This window comes from Neodiprion fabricii, chromosome 2, assembly GCF_021155785.1.
Source record: "Neodiprion fabricii isolate iyNeoFabr1 chromosome 2, iyNeoFabr1.1, whole genome shotgun sequence".
Lineage (NCBI taxonomy): Eukaryota > Metazoa > Arthropoda > Insecta > Hymenoptera > Diprionidae > Neodiprion > Neodiprion fabricii.
This window is the reverse complement of record NC_060240.1, coordinates 3,422,690-3,440,334: the sequence shown is the minus strand read 5'-3', so window position 1 is coordinate 3,440,334 and position 17,645 is coordinate 3,422,690. Positions and strand designations below refer to the sequence as shown.

General features: G+C 38.5%; 2 protein-coding genes across 6 annotated transcripts in view; one reads left to right on the top strand and one right to left on the bottom strand.

Annotated features, from left to right (window-relative positions):
• Window positions 1-17,645, top strand: part of LOC124176275 (axin) — a 70,566-nt gene that overhangs the window by 7,681 nt on the left and 45,240 nt on the right. For 3 of the 5 annotated variants that reach the window (XM_046557342.1, XM_046557341.1, XM_046557335.1), the window contains exon 1: window positions 6,810-7,531. The exons of 1 other annotated variant lie outside the window; for it this stretch is intronic. The gene's annotated coding sequence lies outside the window, so the exon portion shown is untranslated. Of the gene's footprint in view, window positions 1-6,809; window positions 7,532-17,645 lie in introns of those variants that run through there. One more of the 5 variants, XM_046557339.1, reaches the window with a different exon arrangement.
• On the bottom strand, window positions 847-3,973 carry LOC124176287. Its single transcript, XM_046557386.1, has 8 exons — window positions 3,953-3,973; window positions 2,757-2,825; window positions 2,482-2,592; window positions 2,316-2,363; window positions 2,083-2,157; window positions 1,591-1,734; window positions 1,144-1,361; window positions 847-1,008 (listed from the first exon to the last, which is right to left on the bottom strand). The coding sequence occupies exons 2-8, from the start codon at window positions 2,800-2,802 to the stop codon at window positions 856-858; spliced, it is 795 nt and encodes a 264-aa protein (XP_046413342.1). The 5' UTR covers window positions 2,803-2,825; window positions 3,953-3,973; the 3' UTR covers window positions 847-855.

The window sequence follows — 17,645 nt, the reverse complement described above, 5'->3', positions numbered from 1 at the left end:
AAATGTACTGAATATCGTAATGGTGGGCTCTTAGTATTTTGAGTATCCTTGCCCATTTACCACCGACAGTCTTTACCTATGTACCCGTCGAGAGTTTTATTTTTCTTTGCCATACAGATGATTTTCTTCATCGGCACAGCACGTCGAATGAACGATTCACACTTAATTCCAAAAGATAGGTTACTAACTCTGGGTACCTGCCATGGAGGAACGTACAACCACAATTCGTGCTTGTCAATACCATCTCTTAACTCTCTGTTAGTCAACTTTTTACGAATAAACGGTGGATATTTGCTCGGTGAAGAAAGGCCAAACACTTGGCCACGGAGACTGTAGTATAAAAAAAAATAATATTCCTTTCTTCTCATTTATTTCAGGACCATTACAGTTTAGATACGATTTTGAGATGAACAATGAATTATCAGAAAACAAACTTCTCGAGATGTATTATTTTCGTAAAACATAGACTTACGGCATATTGGTAACATAACTGTGGGGGGGTTCAATGTCTGGACTGGGAGGAAGTTTCAATCCTGGCCTATTACCACAGAAAGAACGCTCTGACATTGTATTTTTCTTTTTTTTTTTTATTTATATTTTTCTAAAATTATTTTTGGCTAAATTCTTATTGCAATTTTGTCGAAAATATGATGTTGGATTCAATATTGATGGTTACATATTACGTCAAGTTGACTGAAACTTTTGTCAGAATTTATTCAACACAAAACAAAATAGGATCAACGGTGGTTATGATATATTCATAATGTATTTTCCAGCTAACAGAGCAACAATATGTTACACCGAAGTTGATCTTTAAAATTTATCACATTTATCCAAGAATATAGTATTTCAACATCATAGTGTAAATGTAACATTTTTGTTAGATCTTGTCGGCCGTGTAGTGCAGCAAGATTTTGGAGGAGGCGGTGGTGATTTGTGCCCTTCCCGTTTCTTCTTCTTGGCACAGCAACAACCATCCTTATCACTACTTGGCTTAACTTTGTCAATCTGAAATTCGAAAAACCAGTTGACTGACTTTGCATAGATCGAATTTATCCTTACAATTCAATCGATTCGAACCAGTTAAATATTTTCGCGGCTTTTTGCTTGGGTACTAAGAAAGAAAATTATCGAACACCTTACCGGCTGAGCACTGTAACTCTGTTCGAAGCTCTCCTCGGTCGGTACGACACCCCGTGGACGTCGCACTTTTCTGCCAAGAGCGATCTCGCGTATGGTAGGCGCAGCGGCGCATGGAACATTCATTTTACGAATTCGATCGTAGGTTCCCGGACAGCCAGGAGGTTCGGGAGGGCAAGGCGGTTCCTCATCGGGACAATTATTTACAGCTGATTCTTCGTCTGGATCGTTATGGGGAAAAAAAAATGAATTCTCTACATCCAAATTAATCCTCATTGCGCCTTCTGGGTAAGAAATTATATCCGGAACCGGTCAGGCAGTTACCAGCCTTATCGATAACGTCACATGATAATCAAACTAGCTTCTAAATATGCTCGACAGATGGCGACAAAAACTACGCCCGCCAGAGTTAAATATTTCCGTATTTAAACAGGCCATAAAACTCGGTACCTTTTCCGAATTCCTCGTCCAGACAAACAGCTGCTTCCTTGCTCACTTCTTTCTCGATTTTTGACTTTCTCCGCGGTAAATAACGCTGGATCGCATCGCTCAATCTCAAGGCAACCTCCGACGGTGTTCCGACTATCTCTTCGGCTGGAAAAAGGAATTTCTGTTACTCGTTGATCTGATTTTGACCTCTGACTGTTTGCAGTATCGTTTACTTATTTACATATTTATTCATTTTGTTTTCATAATTAGAAGAGAATTCGATTATTCCTGAAAGAAAAATTTCTCCGCGTTGTATTTAACAAGCTTTTTGGTATTAGTTTCAGAAGAGTATTGTATTCTTGTTCATTGAGAAGGGCGGGGGAGGGAGAGAAAAGAAAAGAAGAAAAAAGAAAAATTGAGTCACTCGCCACCAAGCGAGAGTTCTGTTTATACGTTGATGTTAAAACGCGCAGGCATTGGGGGGCTAGGAATGATCCTCTTCCGATTACTCACTCGAATCGCTGCACTTGACGCTGACGTCATGCAGTCTTCTTGGCATCGTTCTCAACGTTCCCTTCTTTCCCTTTTCTAATCGTGGAATAGATGACCATTAAAGCAAAAATATACACCTCGAAATAGAATCTTTACTCCGTACAACTTCCGATACATATGTATGCACACACAACGTGTACACGCATGTGTATAGTGTAAATAGGTGTAACGCGAGTAGAAAAAATATCACTAACCACCTCGAACCTCGGTGTTCTTCTCGATTATCGGACTCATCGACAGCACTGTAAAAAAAAGAACCAAGGAATGAATAAACAAATGCTTTGTACAAAGAGAGAAGAGTAATCGTAGTCAGAGTGATAAATGGAGAGGTTGAAATTCAAAAAGTGAACGAATTCGTACGATATTTTTCTAAAAAATCATTCTGCTCGTCGTCCTCGTCTTCTAGGCAATCAGGATTCATTGATTCGTATTTTCCGGTCAATACGGTGTAGGAATCGTCCTGCGTGACATCTTGAAAATAAGAAAGGAATCACGTATACTTGCAAAATCGCTTCCAGATATTCCAAACTTCGTTTTATACATTTTCAAATTGTAAAACAAAATTTCGATAACAGGTTTTGAGTAATTCTGACAATCTTCCGAAGCCGATACAATTAATTGAAATCCATTCTTACTCCAGCATGCCTGATCCTCCTCATTGTTATCTTCGAAGTCCTCCATTTCCCCAAAACTGTTTTCCCGGCCTGACGAAATAATGTACATTAGAATCAGGCAAAAAATATTGGTTTTATAGCAGATATCGGAATAAGGCTTATATTGGTAAATTTTTCTAGACTTCAATAATTATCTTTAACCTTTTCAGTCATACATTTTTCCACTCAATATTTTGGCCTGAATTTTGTTTCACTGGGGTGCTTTTGGATTCGTCGATCACGAATCTGAAGTCTGAGTTTGACCATTTCTAATTCCAAGATGGCGAATCCAATATGGCGGATGTAAAATCGAACAAACTGTCAAAATCTTACGATTCTGGCCAAATCTTTTTACCCGGGTGTTTTTGAATTCGCTGATTACGAATCTGCCGTCGGTTCGTAAACCCAAGATGGCTGATCCAATATGGCGGATGTAAAATCGAAAAAACCATAAAAATTCGATGATTCCAGCCGAAACTTGTTACGTCCATACTTTAATAGCCGTACGAAGTAACAAAGGTCATTTGAAGTTGTAAATAAACTGCGATAAGGCTAAGACGTGGAAATTTTTGAGGTGGGACGTTGAGCATCCGACTATTGTGACCGAAAGAGTCAACTCGTGACGCCACGAATCCACAACCGTATTGCGATTTCAAAACCCAATAAGCATCGAACGCAGACTTTCACGCGGTTCTTTTCATACTCGATTTAGCGCTTTCTTCGCTCCCTTTGCGTTATTATCCGTATAAGGTCGATTGATCCAACCCGTCGATCTGACATACACGCTTCAATGCCGCGGGTCCAGGGGGACACGTGTCGAGTGTACGTGGGTGGCATTTCACTAAATTAGTCAAGCATAACCAGCCCCATTGGTTTCCCACTTTTGGAACAGGGGCGCCTTTGTTAGCGCCAAAGTATCCCGCGCAGATCTGATTGTAAACCTTCAGGGTTATAAGCTCACATCAAACGAATGCTGATCGGTGCTCAAACACGCCGCGCGTGTATCGTATAAGAATATTTAATACACCCTCCTCGATCCTTCTTTTGATATTGAAAATTTTTATACATTTTTCTCACCACCCGATCAATCTTTTACTTTTACTTTTTTTTTTTTTTTTTGCAATAATAATGAGAAAATTTTCGCTGAAATTTGCACGAAACTTGTGCAAGCTGCTTACCGAGATCGATTCTTTCGTGCTCGAAATTGTCTTGATCCGCTGTAAAAGAGAACCGGGCAAAAATTTATTCACATCGAATAATTTTTACATAACCTGCTACACTTGTGACATTTTTTTTTTTTTTTCTCTTTCTTCTCTAGCGAGTGAGAGTATTTCTGCTTACCATGATCGGTGGAATTGATTGTAATTGTTTTATTCTTATTTTTACAACATCCCCCACCGCCTCGTAAACTTTCATCGGTGTAATTCATTTTTGAATTTGTGTATGGTTTTCCAACGATAATTTTGAAACTTTTTCCTTTTTGCTTTAGTCGGTGTAGTTCCCTTTTTTTTTTACGAATAACCTTATTTGATTATAATTTTATTGATTTTGAATTTTGGAAATTACGTCACGCTCCCTCCGAAATCAATAGAAATTTTTGCGAATATTATAAACATTGTGCGAAAGGCGCATCGAGGCGCGAGGCTGTTACTGGCGTCGTTCTTTCAAACTAAAATTTTCATTCGACAGACCGAATAGTCGGCTTTGAATTTGCTGCGATTTTCTTTTTTTCGTCTCGTTTTATTATAAAAAACTGACTCGCGGAAATATATTGCCGTTTCAATGGCGTGCTCAAGCCCGCGTAAATTTCCTATATAAGGGAAACCTTTTGCAACGAAAATCGATTCTCCGATGAATTTTTCACCGTTTTCTTAAACTCATTTGAAAACTACGCGTTCGAAACACGCTTAAGCCCGTTGAAAACTAGCTTTAGTGCGTTTTATTTTTGTAGCAGCTCTCAACCGGCATTGATAACGCGGAATGTTTCGGTCCCTCGGGATTCAAGGGTTGAGCCTCTTCCAGATCCCCCGCGTTTTAAACCGCGCTTGATTTTCAAAAATGCAGAGAACCAATCGTGTCCGTTATATCGAGCATTAGCTAGCGATGGCCACTCTGAGCTGAAAATAATCGATTAGAAAAAAATAATCGAACACGAGTCGATTAAATCAGTTAACCTCAATCGATTAATCGATTATTTCGTATTTTTTTGCAAACGATGCATATAAAAGCGAAAATCGATCGTGAGAAAAAACAATCGATTCTGGCTATTAACCGGCTTTGAAAAATAATCGATTTTACTCGATTAATCGGAAAAAATAATCGATTGTTTTTCGTCGTTCTTTTTACCTGCCGATATCGGGAGATTGTCGTCGCGGAAAGACCTCGACTGGTTCCTCAGATTTTCCTCCAGCACGTCTCCAGGGAAGGTTTACGCAGACATTATATATACAGGTATAGGCGAGAGCTCACCGCAGCGTCGAAGAATGGCAAAAGGCAATAGACTTTATATTTTATTTGACGCAGATACACAATGCTTTGTGGTATACTTTGAGGAGGCTTTAAAATTGTTTTGTTAGAGGGTTCCGCGTCGGGCGAACGACGGGCATCGCCGGTTTCCGAGGAGGAGGAGGAGGAGGAGGAGGAGGTTGCAGAGGATGAGTTACTTGTGTGAGGGGGTGTCGAGAGATCAAAGAGATCTGAGGATCAAAGAAATGGATATTTGCTACAAGTCGAGGTACAAGGTGCTCCTCCTCCAGCCTCTGTTCTTCTCCACTCTTCCTCCTTCTCTCTCTCTTTCTCTTTCCATATCTCCCTGTAAAGCCGCGATTTCTCCCCCCCCCCCCCCCTCCCCTCACGCAGATTTCCCGCGAATCATCAAAATAATTATAATTACTCCCACTGCACTGCGGATCCTTGGCTATGATATCCGCTCTCTCTTGCTATTGTTAAACTGCAAACAAGACTCAGATCTGAAGGTTATTCCGCGATCGGTATCGAGAGGGTGGGATCGTTATTTTCAACCTCTGTTATGCTTCAACGCAGCCTTACACGACCGTTAATACGCGATACATTTACCCGAATCATTATCAACAGACTGCAGGCTCATCCGACTCTCCAGTTCCTCGCTATTCAAATATAGTGTACAATTATACAAACGGGGTTCCGAAGTGCGTCAACTCGATCCGGCAATTAACTTAAAACGTTTATTTTCAGGGGAGACTCTATAATACTATACACTGGTAAAACGCTCCTCGTTACGCCTCCACGTACATTCTACATACACATTACATCCTACCTCAGTTTCAATTCGGGTTAAACGTCAATATCAACGGGTTTTTTTTCAAACCTCCCCCCCCCCCTTCTGCCCGGATACTTGACTTCTGGCACTCCTTTCTATCAATTCCGCGTATTCTATGCACTCGTGAAAGCAAACAGTATCACAGATAATGAATAGTAGTTAGGGACCGTTCGTAAAACATGAGACGCAAATTTTATAAATATTCGACCCCTTTCCAGCCCTGTGACATTTCGTTACGGATACCGGTGCCCATCCCCCCTGCGACCCCTGGAAATTACGTGACATAGAGCCACTCACTCACCCTTTTTTTCAAAAATAAGAAGCAAGTGATATATTAAAAATACTTTGGGTTATTTCAGAACGAACAATTATATATTGTTTATTTTAACTAAATATATATGTAATATATAAATACGTATAGCGTCACGTGACTTTTGCTGAGGCGTGTTTTACGAATGGATCTATTTAGGGTAATACGGCTAAATTCTAGAATCAATAAGGAATCAATGCGACGCGTTATTATTTATCAGCGAAATCGCTCGTAATACCGAAGGTGTAAAAAATGTTCTCGAAAAATTGAGTAAATTTTGTTGAATCTCGACCAAGTGCGGGGTTCGCAACAGCCTAGCGTACGGCCCTGGTAGAGGCCAGAGGGCAGGAGACCTGATGATTGGCCGCGCTTTGAACGTTAGTTGGCTAAAGCGCCGCGAGATCGTGCGGCAGGGTAGAAGTAAGTAACCAAAGACACTCGTGTGAAAAGTTTTCATGGCGACGGTGTGCTTTTCGGTTGTTAACGGGGACACGAAAGTGAAGTGTTTGGGTGGTTGAGAGAGAGAAAGAGAGAGAGAGAGAGAACCCCGTGAGTTTTTCACCGTTGCGTGCCGTTGTTGTTGTTGTGCTGTTGTTGTTGTTGTTGGTGTTTTCTCGTGCCTGGTTAAACGGCGGGAGGGAGGGAGGGAGAGCGAGAGAGGTAGGTAGGTAGGTAGGCAGTGAATATTCGGTGCATCGTGAAACTGCCTTGTGCGTATAAAACACATCGGTTTCGGGATCGCACTCTCTCAGACCGAGAGAGGGAGGTTCTTCGTCGTTCGTTCGGGTTGAATAGAAATTATAAATCATCAGGAACGACGAGGGACCCGGTTGTGACTACCGATGACCAGTTGACAGGATAACAAAATATATTCTATCTCTCTTCGTGAGATGATGTTTCGACGAGGAGGAGGCGGCGGCGAGGTTGAAGGCGGCGGAGATCTACTCGTACTCGAAAATCATCATCATCATCATCATCAGCAGCAGGAGCAGCAGCACCAGCAGCAGCAGCAGCAGCAGCCGATCCTCAGAGGAACATAGAGTATATACAATACGATACAACGCAACGCACAAGCACACCCGTCACATACATCCAGATCCGTATACCTGTAATCACCACCGTGTGCCTGCATCTCTCGATAATAAACAGGTAAGCCTTGTTGGTTAGGTCTAGAGCTGATCGCGAGTGGCGTTTTTCTTTTTTTTTCTTCTCACGAGGCTGAAGTTAGTAACGTTAACGTAACGAAACATCCATTGAGGGGGGGGGAGTCACTATTTTGCAATTCTTCAGTGACTTTGAAGTGGCTAAGTTTTGAAAATATGAATTACTTTTCTCTCATTGCAAAGTATTTACCGCATCTCGGAGATTCTTTTTCGATCGGTTTACCGAAATGCGAATCGTTACGATAACGTCACTACAGCCACGACCTTTTTTTTTTCTTCTAACCATATTTTCATTTCTCTTTTGTTTCACGACGACCGTTCTTCTTTTGTTAATTCTTCGGCTCTCCGTTACACGTAACCCCTTAGTTTTTGATCGTCAAATATTTTCTCCGTGACTACATTCGCGGCGAACATCGTGTGTATAATACACTAATTTCTCTCTCGCTCTCGCACAATGCCCACCCACACACACCGGCGGGCGAGTTTTCCTCTCTTACATTCGTTATGACCGTGGTCGTGTGGTGTTGCTGCTGCTGCTGCTCGATGCCGCTGCTCCGACTTCGGCTTTTTTCTGCTTCTTCTGCACTCTGGTGTGGCGGCTCCAAAAATAATACAACACCGCGCTTATGTATAAGTAGGGAGCATTCATCCACCACACGTTGTGTGATCTAGGGACGAGAAGCGGGAGAAAAAGACACACGCCGTTGCGTCGTCGTAGCGTTTCCACTCTTCCTCTCTCTCTCTCTCTTTCTCTCTCTCTCCCTGTCTATCTATGTGTCTATCTATCCATCTATCCATCCTTCTCTCTCTCTTTCTCCAAATATCTGTGTGTGTACTCCACGGTGACCCGAAAAAGTTATCCAACCACGGGCAGTTCTCCTCTGCCCGTCCGTTTCTCGTCTCAGGTGATAAAGCTGCGCTACCTGGGCTGACATGACCCGATCCCCCAGAATCAGAACTGCTCGAAGCTAATTCGTGCACGAGAAACGTTTCGCGTTCTCGCTGTTTTACGTCGCCACGCACAGTGATTTGTCTCTGTTGTGCCGAAAACTGCCGCTCAGGCTGCCTTGGGGCGACGCTGAAACGTGCGCGATGCTGCTAGATAATAATGATGATTTATTTGTGTCGAAGGAGGCGTGTGTTTTTCTTTTATTCTTTTTTTTTCTTATTTATTTATTTATTTTTAGTTTTTTCTACGATTTTCTCCTTGGCAAAGAAAGAGAAGGTGGATGATGGGAAAATAAAATTAGGTATAGATGAATAGGAAGAAAGAAATCTATATATTACACGGGGATTAATAATATCGCACTACGCTCGCTTATCGGCTTATGTATTGTAGGATTTCGGAGTGGGGGGGGGGGGGGGGGGGGGGGGGACGACATGTGTCTCTGTACCTACATTCAAATGTGTGGAGGCACGAAGCACGTGGGTAGAAACCGCAGAGTCTATTGAATTGTTGGAATCGGGAGTTTTCGATTTCAGGCTGACGCGTACTAAATGGATGTTTTTTAAATAATCGTTACATCGTAACTTTGAGATGGTGTTTGAAATTTGGCAAATTTTTATATAATTAAAACAAAGCGTTTCTTACGTACGATACTCGGATTTTTACAAGAGAGTGAAGTTCGTAACGTTAATGTAACGATTGATTATATCTTAAATTGAGTAATCTATTTTTAAAAAGCAAAATGTATTTAGATTTTGGAAATTAAACTCCTTTGAATTAGTTATAAATTTTGAAAACAATGATTTTTGTTTTAATATATCGTTACATTTTAATGTTTATTAACTTCGATATGTGAGATTATGTTTTTTTTTATCTTCAAAAACTTCCGAGACATTCTACATTATACCTTATACGTAATAATATAAAGTTGCAAAATAGAACAGTGATTTTATTTTGTCCTTCAATTAGGTTTAGTTAGTTTAAACGATGATTATACTAAATGCCTATCCATCCATTTAGGATATTTTAGACAATACATAGACTTCCCGAATTCTAGACTTCTGGAATTGTTTATTGAAACTTTTTACCAACCAGATATTATCAACATCAATAATACAAATTATTATATCACACCGTTTTATATATCCGTAAATATTAACGAATTATACTTACTTGACCGTTGAAATGCAGTGCCTAACCACATCTGTCATTCATTACGGACGTGCTGATACGCGTTATGCGAATGCGGTGCACTCACGTACAATAATTATATATATTAAAAATGTTACACACGACATCTGCGAACAACGTTTACGTAAACGATTGGCGAAATTTTCGATGAGAGATTTCTTAGCAAAATTGTAAAAGGTACACACATCCGGTTTGAATATCTCGAAAACTCTCGAATTAGGGAAGCTGTTTTCCGTTTCATATTGTAGATAATCTACCTAAATACACCACACAAAAAAAAAATACGTCTCTCCAACTTGTACATGTTTAGAGTGTTTGAAAAATTCGAACCGGATGAATCACCCTTTAAAATTTTTCTACCGAGTTCCGTTTTCACGAGGCTTCGTTTCAGGCTTAAATCTAACTTTTCCAAGGGCTACGTAAGAAGATTAGAAAATAGGGACGAAAAAGAAAAAAAAAAAAAACTCCCATCCCAATATACGTCCACTACGTACACACACCACACACGCACGCGCGTATATTATTATCTCTTATATTCGCATCTCGCGAAGATCAGTTCTGAACGGAACGTACGCTGGCTTTCAATGAACCAGCAGTAGCATCGGCCGAGTATAACGTGTAGGTATAACGATAATAGATAGTAATAATAACAGCGAAGACGGCGTCGACAACGTGGACGAGGACGAGGACGAGGACGCGCTGCTTCTGCTTAGTTTCGTTTCGTTTCGTTTCGTTTCGTTTCGTTTTCTTCGTCTTGTTCACGCCTTGCAATATTTATTCTCTCTCTACATCTCTCCCTCCATCTCTCTCTCTCTCTCTCTCTCGGCGGTTATTCGCGTCGGACGAACGAAAATTTTCTGAAGGTTGAAACAACAAACTCTCTCATCCCTCCCCGTCTATCTTCTTTTTTCACATCTTTCTCTCTCTTTCGTCTTTTTTTATTTATTTATTTTTTTTTTTTTTTTTGCTTACTCTCTCGCAACGAGATCAGTCGCCGCGGAGGAAGAACCGCTGACAACTTTCGCGTTTCATTATCACGTTTGTGCGACAATTGCCTCGATCACGCAGTACGAGTGAAAGACGAGATTTAATAACAGATTGAAATTTGTTACGTCATTGTAACGAAACATTGAGGGGGGGAAAACATTGATTATTTTCTTAATTTTACAATATTATTTTTGACGAAACGACATTTCGAAATGCGAGTGTGGTTTTTGTTTTATCACGGTTCATTGAATTTCGGACAATTAAAGAATCTTGATATTACGTTGCGATAACGTTTTATCATCACTATGATGATTTTATGGATTCTTTATTGTTTCACCTCAACGAATTCGACTATTGCTTTGCTTTTTCTTAGTCTTTTTCACATTATTGCTTCGGTTATGTTTATCGTATTTACTTTTTTTCTTGCCAATTATTACTCGTATAATATTAATAATAATAATAATAATAATAATAATAACCACAATAATGATTTCGCGACGTTGCAAATTTATAATAACGCAACTTACAATTTAGGAAAGGTTTAGATTTACGGACGAGGAATTAATTTTTTTAATTTGTAAATCTTGCGTAATTTGTTAATCTTGCATATTGCTACGATTTTAACGTTATTAGTACACCTCTACAATATAGTTACGTATGGTTAGGAATTTTTCTCTCTACTAAATAACGCAGGTACATATGTACAAGATACAACTACGCAACTTTGAAGAAAAAAAAAAAAGAATATCTTATTCACTCTCTTTCATAATAAATGAATAAATAAATGAATAAATAAATGTAGAGTATAAAATGATGTCGCAATAAAGAAAACTCACGGTCAGTATAAAGTCGCATCGGATTTCATTCGGCGGCATAACTATTTTAATAAGAGAAATTTTTAGTTCCGGCTACCGCTCGGTCCGTAACTATTTTCACATTTTACCGCAATCGAAAAATATAGTTCCAGGTACAAAATGATAATTAGTTTTCTAGCTGTTACCGGAAAGTCTAGTATCCGTTGCTATTCTTTCTCATTACGAACGCCGTTGCTACATTTTCAAGCAACTGTTGCGAAAATTTAACGCTCGTGCAACGATAAATTGACGTTAAAGCCTTGTTTAACTAAAAAAAGTAGAGCGAACCTCGGAAACTGATTTCGCGTTGCAACATCCAAAAAAGGATCGACGATAGCGCAAAATGTTTAGGCGTACCTCGTTTTTCGTAATTCCAACAATATTCAAACAGTTTTCTTCAACGATACCTGTTTTACTCAATTTTTCTAGTTACTGCAACAAATGAAATTTTCCTCAGCGTACAGTACGTTATACATACATGTATATATACATACATATATATATATATATATATATATATATAAAATGGCGGCTCGCACGTTACATGTATGTATAATATTCGATGCGGGAATATCGCGGTGCGACCGTCACACGGGGCATAATTATTTCAGAAAATGTTAATAGGTGTCTACGTCTGCACTCTTGAGTTTCTTGACTAAGGCGTGGAGGTGGGGCGGGTAAGGGGGGAGGAGGGGGTGGAGGGGGGGGGGGGAGCGAGACGGAAGATCAGAGTCGGGAGCGGTCGCTTTGATGTTCGCCGCTGCGCGACTCCTTCACGCCAATAAAGTAACGGTTAAAGTTCCCTTTAAGCCTTAATGCCATTATCCTTGCTTTATGCTGCCTCTCCCCCCCTCCCCCTCCGCCTTCCCCGCCCATCCCTTCCTCCCCCCCCCCCCCCCCTCTCCGTCTCTCTCTTTCTGTCCGTTTTTCTCTCTCATTCATACGCGAGTACGTTGCGTATATTTGTAGTTTTTTTCTTTGATTTTTCCTTTTTTTTTTTGTTATTTATCTCGCCAAACACGCTGGATTCGTTAGTGTTAATTAATTCATCGAACTTCTCGAACGGTGTAAGGGAAGAGAGGAGAGAGGTTGAAATTATAAGCGTAACGTTGACGTAACGGTAATATGAGGTGAAAAAATTTCATTATCGTGCAATTTGTTAAGAATGAATTTTGACTATTAAAAGATGTATGAGTGTGTTTTGTTTGTTAAGATTTAGGGAATATCGATTTACCATTAATGATTTTTTCGTTTACAGTAACGTTGCTAATTTCAAGACTCGTTCGAACGTCGTAACGAAAGATCGAGAGTAGAGAAATAATTGTCATTGTGACAATTTTCGAACGACTTTGCAGGAATTGGATTTTTTTTTTAAAGATATGATTATGTTCTTGTTTACGTTGGTTGAATACATTTTACAATCACGTGAGGTGCGGATTTCGAGTAACGATTTGTTCGAAATATGCTCATCGTTACATGTAACTTTACTAACTTTAATCCTTCTTCGTAGGAAAGAAGGAAGGAAAGAGAAATGAAAAAAAAAAAAATAGAGAATAATGAAAAGAAAGGAAAGAATAAGAAACGATTTATTATTTATGTTACACGTGAGCGCACCTTTTTTTTTTTTTTTGTTCTGCAGTTTCTTTCGCTTCCGCTCTGTAAAAATTTCTCATTTCTTCTTGTACGCTCGGAATAACAGTTCAGAGATTTTATACCTTAAGATCGTCGCTTTAGAATTTGTGAAATGAAAAGGGAAAGAGAGAAGAATTATGTGTGCGTTAAAATTACACTTCATACCTTGGATACTTTATATGATAAGGAGTAGAAATAACCGAAATTGAAAAGAATCTTTTAATCTTTCTTAAAAATAAAAAAAAAATAAACAAAGAAAAAAAAAAGAAGAAAGGAAACCGAAGAAGTCACGATTCCAATTTTTATACCCATTTTTTCTTCTCTCTCTCTATCTTGTAAATTATTACATCTTTACACAATGAATAATTATAACGGTGCCAGAAAAATTCAAAACTCATACATTATGTATATGTTAAAATATAAAATTTGCATACACGATATATGGATTCAATGTGGGCGTATAATAGTCGGCACAGGTTTCTGTTCTTTTTCTTTTTTTTTTTTTTTTTCTTTTCTTCTTCATCTTCTTCCTTTTCTCATTCGCTTATTTTCATCCGGAAACTCGTAACGTCGACGTGGGAATAAATTCGATCAACGGAACAGAAATGGTAGAAAAAATTGAGAAGGAAGCGAAGAAGAATCGAAGGAGGAAAATAATATCACACAACTTGCGGGCGAAAGATGAAGAGGAGTTGTCTTGATTTCTTTTTTTGTTTCGTTTCTTTAAATCATAGATTTCTCAAAAACTAGGAGAACTTTAAACGTGTGGGTAAATACTTTTTGCGACGCGTGTACGTACAGTAGCTGTATTATTGCACAGTAGCGGTAAAAAAATTTCCCTTACAAAATTATTATCATAAAAATAAGTGTCTCGATCAATATATTACACTGTCATTTTTCATCCGTTATTCATACATTTTGTTTTTCGTTTATTACCGTATATCGTACATACACCGTAGTTTTTATATATATATTTTTCGATAACAATTATCCATGTTGTGAAATCGCGTTTGTAAAATATCATTTATTGCATCGTGTATAATAATTAACATCCGGTTATGTAAACTTGTTTTACACCATATATATATATTTTTTTTTCTTTTATCGCAAAATTAGTGCACTGTACCTTATTATATAACAACAATTGCTGTTGCGTCACGTAATTATAATCGTTACATTGCCTGCACTTCATGCATATTTCCTCCGAACATGGATTTATTTTCGCTGTAACGTAATTTGTTGTTTTTTTTTCTTCTTTTTTCCGTTCTTTACGTTTTACTTTCGTCGACTGCCGTTGCTGCTGCTGCTGCTGTTAGAGTTCTCCCGACGCGACGACTTGTAATTTAAAATGAATCCGTCGGTTCGTCTACCACCGACCAACGAAACAACCTGGAAAATCCGTCAAGTGTTATATAAGGGCTCCCCCTAATGATCGTACCTACCGAATAATAATTTGAAACAAGAAAAATGAATGCAGAAATTTTTTTGCAGAAATGAAATATCGTTATACGATTTTTTACGACGCTGGTTGTAATAAACAATTTTTGGGAGGGGTCGCGAGATGAAGAAATAATAATAATAATGAAGAGAAAAATTTTTAGAACAAAAAACACGAGCGACCTTTGACTGGCCACGAGCCAGCTCTCGAACTTCCCGTTTTTACAATGTAGGTTACAAGTTTATTGAGAGAGAGAGAAAATAAAAAAAAAAAGAATGATATCCTATTCGAATTTTGAACTACGGATTCAGATTCGTGAATAACGATTTTAAAGCCCTTGGATATGATATTACTTGAAATTATGGCGATTTTTTTTTAACTTTGAAACATTATAATGGATCAATCGTTGAAAATTTTGCAAGTCCGACCTTGGATTCGTTATCGGTGACCCAAAAAACCTCCGTCTACCAATTTGAACCAAATTGGGAATATTTTTAGATTTATATTCCACGATATTGGATCGCCATTTTTGATTTCGCAATCTGAGTTCAGATTCGTCATCAGCCATCCAACAAACCGACGAGTGCCAATCTTCATCTAAATCCAAATGTTGTTAGTTTTTTTTTTTTTTTTTCAGCTTATCGAATACGCCAATTTTAAATTTTGCAAATCCATCTTTCAGATTCGCGATTAGCGAACCAAATAACCTGACGTTACCAATTTTCATTTAAATCCATTCATCCATTCCCAAGACATCATCAATTTTATTTGATTTTTTGAAATTTTGTTGTTTGAATAACTGAAAACGCACCGCACGGATCGAACTTTCTTTTTTTCTGAAAACGGAGAAACGGGAAGAAAACTTGAAACAAATAATAAAAAATAAAAACAAAGAAGGGCAGAGGAAAAGAATGACAAAAGAATATGAAGAGCAATGACGTCTAGACATGTATTATAACATAATCTTTCTCTGTATCTCGCGTTTGACGTATTTAAAAAAAAATAAAAAATTACGCGATCACAGAACGCACCGCGCGTATTTAGGTGTTAATATGGCCGTGGGCGAAATAAGCATCGCAGCGTGACGTTTTTGCTTTACGATCGTATTGAAAGAAAATAAAATAAATAAATAAAAACATGTCCGTGTGATTGTTCATAGGGAACAGATGTTACGCCTCTCGTCTGTATTATATAATACACACGTACAATAATAACAATAATAATAACGATGATAATGATATTGATAATAATAACAATTCTACTATTACTAATAGTAATAATAATAATGATCATAATTTTAGTCTCAAAGGATGCCGCCACGATTTAATTGCCTCATCGTATATGCACTTCTCTCTTTTTTTTCTCTTTCAGAGTTCAATGTATGCGTTACGAAAAGTCAAACACTTTTTTTTTTGTTTTTCTTACATACGTGTACAAAGGGTGATGTATGTGTATATATATATATATAAGCCCAGCAAATAAAGTCCGGTCGGATGGAAATTCTTGTCTCTTGTATTATATGCAAATGTCGAATATTATTGTATATACATATATGACGAATAATAAAATCGTGATTTCATTACAGTTCCGGATTAAATATTAGAATTATGTATGTATACACATATACAACGTGTTTTATTATACGTTTTTCAAAACCACTCCAGTGAAGTGAACAAGGCAGCGAAGGGTCCTGTAAAATATCAAAAAATTTTATTCTCACGTAATCCTGTAAAAATGAATGGGTCCGTAATTTCGTATAAAATTGCGCGGCAAAAATATCGTTGAATGAATAAAATCGTTTACAAAATTTGTACAATTTGAAATTACGGTATTGGGAAGTTGTTTTTTTTTTTTTTTTTTTTATCCAAATTGTACATCGTACACGATTGAAATAATTCTTTCAAATCCCCTGCGGAAGATGAAAGTAAAGGACATATTACATATAAATATAAAAAAACGGTTGGAATAAAAATTTCAATTTGACACTTTTTGTTGAACAAAATTTCGTAAACTTTCCATACAACAGGGGAAAAAACATGAAAAAAAAAACCGAACGAAGAAAACGGAGCTCATCTTTGAGCCATTATAAAAACGTCGACCGATAAAATAAAGAAAAAAAAAAAAAAAAACACTAACAATATTAGGTCTTTATTACAATATTAGGTTTTTTTTTTATCTCGCAGAAGATGCCGAAATATATCTACGCGTGATGTGTTTTGTACAGTATTAATTAATACGTTTACGTACATCTCTCCCCCGTTCTGCGGGAGTAGAGATACATATATAAACCGGAGGGACGGTGGATGAGGAGGATGAGGATGACGATGATGAATGAGGGGGGGGGGGGGGGAAAGGGAGGGTAAACGGCAGAGAAAACGAAGTTTAATTCTCTACCATATTCACACAGAGAAGACAGACACAAAGCAGGCGGTACAAACGCGAAAGCTCTTTAACTTGGTGCAGTAGCAGCAAGCAACGGAACAAGCACAGGACCAAACGCGCCTAAGGTTAGAGGTGGAGTGCGCAAAGGTGAGGGGTTGCTGTAAGGCTTGCGGGGAGGGGGTGCAGAGAAGAGAGGCGATCGGTGAGCTATGCGGAAGGCTGGAAACGGGAAACTGGAAACTGGAAAGTGGAAAGTGGAAAGTGGAAAGTCTGGGTAACGTGCGGGGTGCAGGTGGTATGCATGTACATTTCGCCCGGCGTCGCATGCCCAAGGAGCTTATGTTGTGCAAAGTTAACCGTTGCCAAAGTCTTTGATGATATAGAAATCAAAGGATGTATGAGAACTCGCCGCACGACCCTCCTCCTCGTACCCCGTTTGCAATAACACGTGGTATCGAACGACAAGCATCTTCGCGTCTTCGTTTTCTGCTGTAACCTAACTAGGTTACTTATTTTACCGGGAAGAATCCTCGTCAGTTTTTTCTTTTTTTTCTTTACACGTCACGGGTTGCGTATACTGTGAAGAAAAAAAAGACTTGTTTGAAATTGTTTATATTTAAGGGTGTTGTGTAAAGGGTATGCCAATTTACTCGAGACTAGTTTCAATCAT

Bases quoted from the DNA above. Each gene is read 5' to 3' on its own strand.
- LOC124176287 (XM_046557386.1), bottom strand. From the start codon at position 2,802: ATGGAGGACTTCGAAGATAACAATGAGGAGGATCAGGCATGCTGGA. The intron at 2,593-2,756 runs GTAAGAATGGAT...CTTATTTTCAAG, and splicing joins GGAGGATCAGGCATGCTGGA to ATGTCACGCAGGACGATTCC. The intron at 1,362-1,590 runs GTACCGAGTTTT...ATAACGATCCAG, and splicing joins GGACGAGGAATTCGGAAAAG to ACGAAGAATCAGCTGTAAAT.